The 7,500-nt window shown below is 54.1% G+C and overlaps 1 protein-coding gene across 1 annotated transcript in view; it reads right to left on the minus strand.

The window, feature by feature from the left end:
- The window catches only part of rptor (regulatory associated protein of MTOR, complex 1), a 50,293-nt gene that overhangs the window by 25,228 nt on the left and 17,565 nt on the right, over positions 1–7,500 (minus strand). Inside the window, exons 5-7 of the mRNA XM_029850594.1 lie at positions 7,440–7,500; positions 7,047–7,193; positions 1,815–1,990 (exon numbers count right to left, since the gene is read on the minus strand). The exon at positions 7,440–7,500 is cut by the window's right edge and continues 98 nt beyond it. Of these exons, the coding sequence (XP_029706454.1) occupies positions 1,815–1,990; positions 7,047–7,193; positions 7,440–7,500 (384 nt within the window). The remainder of the gene's footprint in view (positions 1–1,814; positions 1,991–7,046; positions 7,194–7,439) is intronic.

Raw genomic sequence — 7,500 nt, forward strand, 5'->3', positions numbered from 1 at the left:
GCAGATCTCTGGTGCAGATCTCTGGTCATGTTCCAGATCTCTGGAGCAGATCTCTGGTCCAGATCTCTGGTGCAGATCTCTGGTGCAGATCTCTGGTGCAGATCTCTGGAGCAGATCTCTGGTGCAGATCTCTGGTCATGTTCCAGATCTCTGGTGCAGATCTCTGGAGCAGATCTCTGGAGCAGATCTCTGGAGCAGATCTCTGGTGCAGATCTCTGGTCCAGATCTCTGGTGCAGATCCCTGGTCCAGATCTCTGGAGCAGATCTCTGGTGCAGATCTCTGGTCCAGATCTCTGGTGCAGATCCCTGGTCCAGATCTCTGGTGCAGATCTCTGGTGCAGATCTCTGGTGCAGATCTCTGGAGCAGATCTCTGGTGCAGATCTCTGGTCATGTTCCAGATCTCTGGAGCAGATCTCTGGTCCAGATCTCTGGTGCAGATCTCTGGAGCAGATCTCTGGTGCAGATCTCTGGTCCAGATCTCTGGAGCAGATCTCTGGTGCAGATCTCTGGTGCAGATCTCTGGTCATGTTCCAGATCTCTGGAGCAGATCTCTGGAGCAGATCTCTGGTCCAGATCTCTGGTCCAGATCTCTGGAGCAGATCTCTGGAGCAGATCTCTGGAGGTCTGCACCAGTGCTGGTTTAACATGGGAGAACATCCTTCCTGACAGTAACAGCAGGTTTAGGTCTGAATGACAGGAAGGAGCCACTATGATGGATTTGGTGATGATCCATGAGTGGCCTCCATGTTCTACCAGGCCCAGCAGAACCTGCCTGCTGTAGGTCCAGCTGTCTCTAATCATGCCATCAGATCCATCAGGTCCATCAGATCCATCAGGTCCATCAGGTCCATCAGAGCGTCAGGTCCATCAGATCCATCAGGTCCATCAGGTCCATCAGATCCATCAGGTCCATCAGATCCATCAGGTCCATCAGGTCCATCAGGTCCATCAGATCCATCAGGTCCATCAGATCCATCAGATCCATCAGGTCCATCAGATCCATCAGATCCATCAGGTCCATCAGGAACGATCTCCTGCTCTGCAGAGCGATGAGAGCTTCACAGGCCCTCAGCCTCCCTGAACCCTCAGGCTCGTTAAAGATGTAAAGCCCAGTGAAGAGGGACGTTGCTGAGGGGCTCCACTCTGGTGGAGGACTCATCCCAGCCTCCTTTGTTCTTCACTAATTAAGACAAACGGGCGTCTCTGCATTTAGAGACTAACGAGCCAGTGAGGAACGAGAGCCTCAGCAGATGACTAGAGGAGACAGAACGTGGATCTGGGCCATGGTCTGTGCCAGGCCCCAGTTCTAAAGGTCTGGAGCAGCAACAGTGTTCCTGACACGTGACAGCTGGAATCAAACAGGCAGCTCACAGAACATCTGGAGGAGGAAATGCTCCAGATGTTCTGTGAGATCCACCGTCCTGCAGGCACCAAGGCCAGAAGCTCAGGGTAGCACATCAGGAGGTGGCTTTAGAACCAACCCAGTAGCCCGGCTCCTGCGGGTCGGCGCCACCTCGGTGGAGCCGAAGAATGAAACAGAACCAGAGTTCCAGACGGGCCGTAACTGAGGTTCTAGGGATCTGGATGAGGCCCAGAGGGGCAGCTGGGGCAGCCCCCTTCATCAGGGGGCAGCTGGGGCAGCCCCCTTCATCAGGGGGCAGCTGGGGCAGCCCCCTTCATCAGGGCCCCTCCTCTGGCTCTGGGGGTGATCCAGAATCCACAGAACCTCAGTTAAGTCGGTAACTCCTCACCACTCAGAGGTAACGAGGGGAACCCTTTATTAACAGGACAGACTGATGTGGAGCAGCGGTACCATCGCAGGGCGATCTTGATGGGGGTGGTCAGGCAGGAGGTGAACAGGTCCGCCGGGAGGTCGGGGTTCATGGGCAGCAGCTCGTTGGCCTCACAGGCAGCCAGCTGGATGCAGTTCTTCATGGAGGGGGGCAGGGGCATCTGGGCCAGCGGGTGGCTGGGATTAATGGCCGCCACCTGGACACAGGACAGGACAGGACAGGACAGCGTCCCTCAGTTCAGCTGCAATACAACAAGCTCAGTAGCATTAGCATGAATGACCAACTGCCCCGCTAGCATGAATGACTGCCCCGCTAGCATGAATGCTGCCCCGTTAGCATGAATGACTGCCCCGCTAGCATGAATGACCAACTGCCCCGCTAGCATGAATGACTGCCCCGTTAGCATGAATGACTGTCCCGTTAGCATGAATGACTGCCCCGTTAGCATGAATGACTGTCCCGTTAGCATGAATGACTGCCCCGCTAGCATGAATGACTGTCCCGTTAGCATGAATGACTGTCCCGTTAGCATGAATGACTGCCCCGCTAGCATGAATGACTGTCCCGTTAGCATGAATGACTGCCCCGCTAGCATGAATGACTGCCCCGCTAGCATGAATGACTGCCCCGTTAGCATGAATGCTGCCCCGTTAGCATGAATGCTGCCCCGCTAGCATGAATGCTGCCCCGTTAGCATGAATGCTGCCCCGCTAGCATGAATGACTGCCCCGTTAGCATGAATGACTGCCCCGCTAGCATGAATGACTGCCCCGTTAGCATGAATGCTGCCCCGTTAGCATGAATGACTGCCCCGCTAGCATGAATGCTGCCCCGTTAGCATGAATGACTGCCCCGCTAGCATGAATGACCAACTGCCCCGCTAGCATGAATGACTGCCCCGTTAGCATGAATGACTGCCCCGCTAGCATGAATGACCAACTGCCCCGTTAGCATGAATGACTGCCCCGCTAGCATGAATGACTGCCCCGCTAGCATGAATGCTGCCCCATTAGCATGAATGACTGCCCCGCTAGCATGAATGACCAACTGCCCCGCTAGCATGAATGACTGCCCCGTTAGCATGAATGACTGCCCCGTTAGCATGAATGCTGCCCCGCTAGCATGAATGCTGCCCCGTTAGCATGAATGCTGCCCCGTTAGCATGAATGCTGCCCCGCTAGCATGGGTTTCCCAGCTGTTCCTGTTCAGCCTAATATCTGATACCAGGATGAGACGAGCTCCCCCTCGTTAGCGGACAGCACCAGCCATCTCAGGTCATCGCCACCTTCTGCTCTGCCCCCACGTGAAACACTCACGATGCTTTAATATGATGTAAAACTTTAATTAGATTGTGCCGCTAAAGCAACGCTGAGGCGTTAGCGTTAGCTGTTTCTGTTCATTTGTCTAGTAGATTTTAATGAGCTGGGGCCTTAATGAAGGCAGCGATCAAGGCTTCCCTTTATCACCGGGCAGCGCGGAGGCGCCCTCCTGGAGCCGAACACCCGTCTAATCTAACAGCACGACTGGGAAACGCTCATCTAAGTAGAGAGGAGGCGTTAGCTTAGCTTTGAAGGAGCTCCCATGAACATTCAGACGCGCTAAAGAAACGGCTGTGAAGAATTCCTCCCCTTCAGATGCACTAAAAGGGGCGGGGCTTCATCTCATTAATGAGAGGACAGGACCCGGCCATGATCATGAGGATGCACTAAAAGGGGCGGGGCTTCATCTCATTAATGAGAGGACAGGACCCGGCCATGATCATGAGGATACACTAAAAGGGGCGGGGCTTCATCTCATTAAGGCGAGGACAGGACCCGGCCATGATCATGAGGATGCACTAAAAGGGGCGGGGCTTCATCTCATTAATGAGAGTACAGGACCCGGCCATGATCATGAGGATGCACTAAAAGGGGCGGGGCTTCATCTCATTAATGCGAGGACAGGACCCGGCCATGATCATGAGGATGCACTAAGATTCTGGATTATTAAAAGAAAACTGCTTAAAGTGATTTCCAGCTAACGGTAGTTTAGCTGCTCGGCTAGGAGCATCCAGCTCCAGCAGGAATTATCACGTATTAACGCGCACGAGCCGCCATTTTGGTTTCATTCAGACCTTTTACATTCAGAGACGGACCTTTTCACCCCCCCAGTATTAATGAGAGCGTTGCTTGAGAGGAGCATCCCTGGAAGAGCTGAGGTGGACACGTGAGCAGGAATCCTGGGGAAACGGGGACGCTGGCAGCTGATTAACGCTCACGCTAATTAGCACATTAGCATATTGTAATCTTGCAAATTACCACGGAATCACAACGACGGCTTTGTTTTCTCGCTCTGGATATCAGACGAGTTTCATCCTCGGAAAACAGAAATAACGAATCTAATCTGACTAAAGCGGAATTTAAACAGTCCCTGAGACAGGTGGACGCTGCTCACCTGTGTGTCCCTGCTCACCTGTGTGTCCCTGCTCACCTGTGTGTCCCTGCTCACCTGTGTGACCCTGCTCACCTGTGTGACCCTGCTCACCTGTGTGTCCCTGCTCACCTGTGTGACCCTGCTCACCTGTGTGACCCTGCTCACCTGTGTGTCCCTGCTCACCTGTGTGTCCCTGCTCACCTGTGTGTCCCTGCTCACCTGTGTGTCCCTGCTCACCTGTGTGACCCTGCTCACCTGTGTGACCCTGCTCACCTGTGTGTCCCTGCTCACCTGTGTGACCCTGCTCACCTGTGTGTCCCTGCTCACCTGTGTGTCCCTGCTCATTAGAATACAGACAGGATCACTGGCATCACACACACACACACAGACAGACAGAAACACACACAGACAGACACACACACACACACACACACACACAGACAGACAGACAGACAGACAGAAACACACACACACACACACACACACACAGACAGACAGACAGACAGACAGAAACACACACACACACACACAGACAGAAACACACAGACAGAAACACACACACACACACACACACACAGACACACACAGACAGACAGACAAACAGACAGAAACACACACACACACACAGACACACACAGACAGACAGACAGACAGACAGAAACACACACACACACACACACACACACACACACAGACAGACAGACAGACAGACAGAAACACACACACACTCTCTCTGGCAGATAATGTGGGGGAGAGTGCAGACAGGAAGTGATGAGATATTTAATAGAATGCAAGTGGCCCAGGGATGAGCACTTAGTGCACGCACACATGCACTCTCTCAGTGAATGGACTGAAGGGGCCGGATGATAACCCCCCCCCCCCCCCTTACATCATCCATTCAGCAGCTATTCCCTGGGCTTCTGTATCTGCCTGCACCGCTGAACCACAGAACATGTGTGCGCACATCACATGCACACACACAGATACACACACACACACTCACACACACAGACACACACACAGACACACGCACAGGTCTCACACACACACACACACACACACCCTGTCGTGCTTCTATCAGTCTGGATTGATCACGTTAGCAGCAGCTTCAGCAACGCTGCTCAGAACCCTGAATGAGGGTTTATATAACTAGCTTAACTAGTCAGGCAGACCAGATCTTGTTGGGTTGGTTAGCTCTTCTTGGTTGACCATCCAGAGCCAGACTCACTGTGTTTCCTGATGATCCCACAGTAAAGCAGGATCCAACCATTCTACCTAAACAGTTGAGCTAAAGAACTAGTTACTAGTTACCAGTTACTAGTTACCAGGCCTCGACCACAGAACAGAGAAAAAGAGAGCAAAGTTTGGCCATGAGTCCTGGTGAGCAGCTCTGAAGCCACGAGCTCAACCCTAACCCTGTCAGTAACCCAGGGTTACCCTAACCCAGGGTTACCCTAACCCTGTCAGTAACCCAGGGTTACCCTAACCCAGGGTTACCCTAACCCTGTCAGTAACCCAGGGTTACCCTAACCCACGGTTACCCTAACCCTGTCAGTTACCCAGGGTTACCCTAACCCAGGGTTACCCTAACCCTGTCAGTAACCCAGGGTTACCCTAACCCAGGGTTACCCTAACCCTGTCAGTAACCCAGGGTTACCCTAACCCACGGTTACCCTAACCCTGTCAGTTACCCAGGGTTACCCTAACCCAGGGTTACCCTAACCCTGTCAGTAACCCAGGGTTACCCTAACCCAGGGTTACCCTAACCCTGTCAGTAACCCAGGGTTACCCTAACCCTGTCAGTTACCCAGGGTTACCCTAACCCAGGGTTACCCTAACCCTGTCAGTTACCCAGGGTTACCCTAACCCTGTCAGTTACCCAGGGTTACCCTAACCCTGCAGACAGAGGAGACACACGAGTCCTGTCAAAGGCAGCAGCAACCTTCAAAGATGCTTCCTCAGCATCTCTCAGCTCCTCTCTGCTCCTCCTCTGGAGCTACTGACCCCTCTGGAGCTACTGACCCCTCTGGAGCTACTGACCTCTCTGGAGCTACTGATCCCTCTGGAGCTACTGACCCCTCTGGAGCTACTGACCTCTCTGGAGCTACTGACCCCTCTGGAGCTACTGACCCCTCTGGAGCTACTGACCTCCAGCTCCTTACCTCTCTGGAGCTACTGACCCCTCTGGAGCTACTGACCCCTCTGGAGCTACTGACCTCCAGCTCCTGACCCCTCTGGAGCTACTGACCTCCAGCTACTGACCCCTCTGGAGCTACTGACCTCTCTGGAGCTACTGACCTCTCTGGAGCTACTGACCTCCAGCTACTGACCCCTCTGGAGCTACTGACCCCTCTGGAGCTCCTGCTCTCTCTGGAGCTCCTGACCTCCCTGGAGCTACTGACCTCCAGCTCCTTACCTCTCTGGAGCTACTGACCCCTCTGGAGCTACTGACCTCTCTGGAGCTACTGACCCCTCTGGAGCTACTGACCCCTCTGGAGCTACTGACCTCTCTGGAGCTACTGACCCCTCTGGAGCTCCTGCTCTCTCTGGAGCTCCTGCTCTCTCTGGAGCTCCTGACCTCTCTGGAGCTACTGACCCCTCTGGAGCTCCTGACCCCTCTGGAGCTACTGACCCCTCTGGAGCTCCTGACCTCTCTGGAGCTACTGACCTCCAGCTCCTGCTCTCTCTGGAGCTCCTGACCTCTCTGGAGCTACTGACCTCCAGCTCCTGCTCTCTCTGGAGCTCCTGCTCTCTCTGGAGCTCCTGACCTCTCTGGAGCTCCTGACCCCTCTGGAGCTCCTGACCCCTCTGGAGCTACTGACCCCTCTGGAGCTACTGACCTCCAGCTCCTGCTCTCTCTGCAGGGCGAACTGCTTGAAGGACTTGACGATGATGCCTGCGTTGGAGCAGTCGTACACAAAGATGGAGGGGCTGCCCATCCAGGTCTGCAGGTCGTAGATGGACAGGGGGATGTACTGGGTGTAGTTCTGGAGGAGCAAAGAAAGGGTGGGAGCTTGAGGCTGAGAACAAAGCAACCGCTAGGTCTAGATCAAAGCCATAAGCAGCGAGGAACATCAAAGAGCATTTAACTATTGCTTTCGACAGCGTATGAATCCCTGGTGCCTTGCTTCTGCCTCACTTCCCCTGATCATGTCCATCATAACGAGAGAACTCGTTCGTCTGGTTCAGGTCTTCACACAAGAAAGAGCAGGAAGCAGATGTGTGCGTGGTACCTTGTTAAAGACCCAGATCTCCCCGTTGACGGTGGGCCGGGGCACGCCGTGGCCGTTGTAG

The sequence above is a fragment of the Takifugu rubripes genome, chromosome 17 (assembly GCF_901000725.2).
Source record: "Takifugu rubripes chromosome 17, fTakRub1.2, whole genome shotgun sequence".
Taxonomy (NCBI): domain Eukaryota; kingdom Metazoa; phylum Chordata; class Actinopteri; order Tetraodontiformes; family Tetraodontidae; genus Takifugu; species Takifugu rubripes.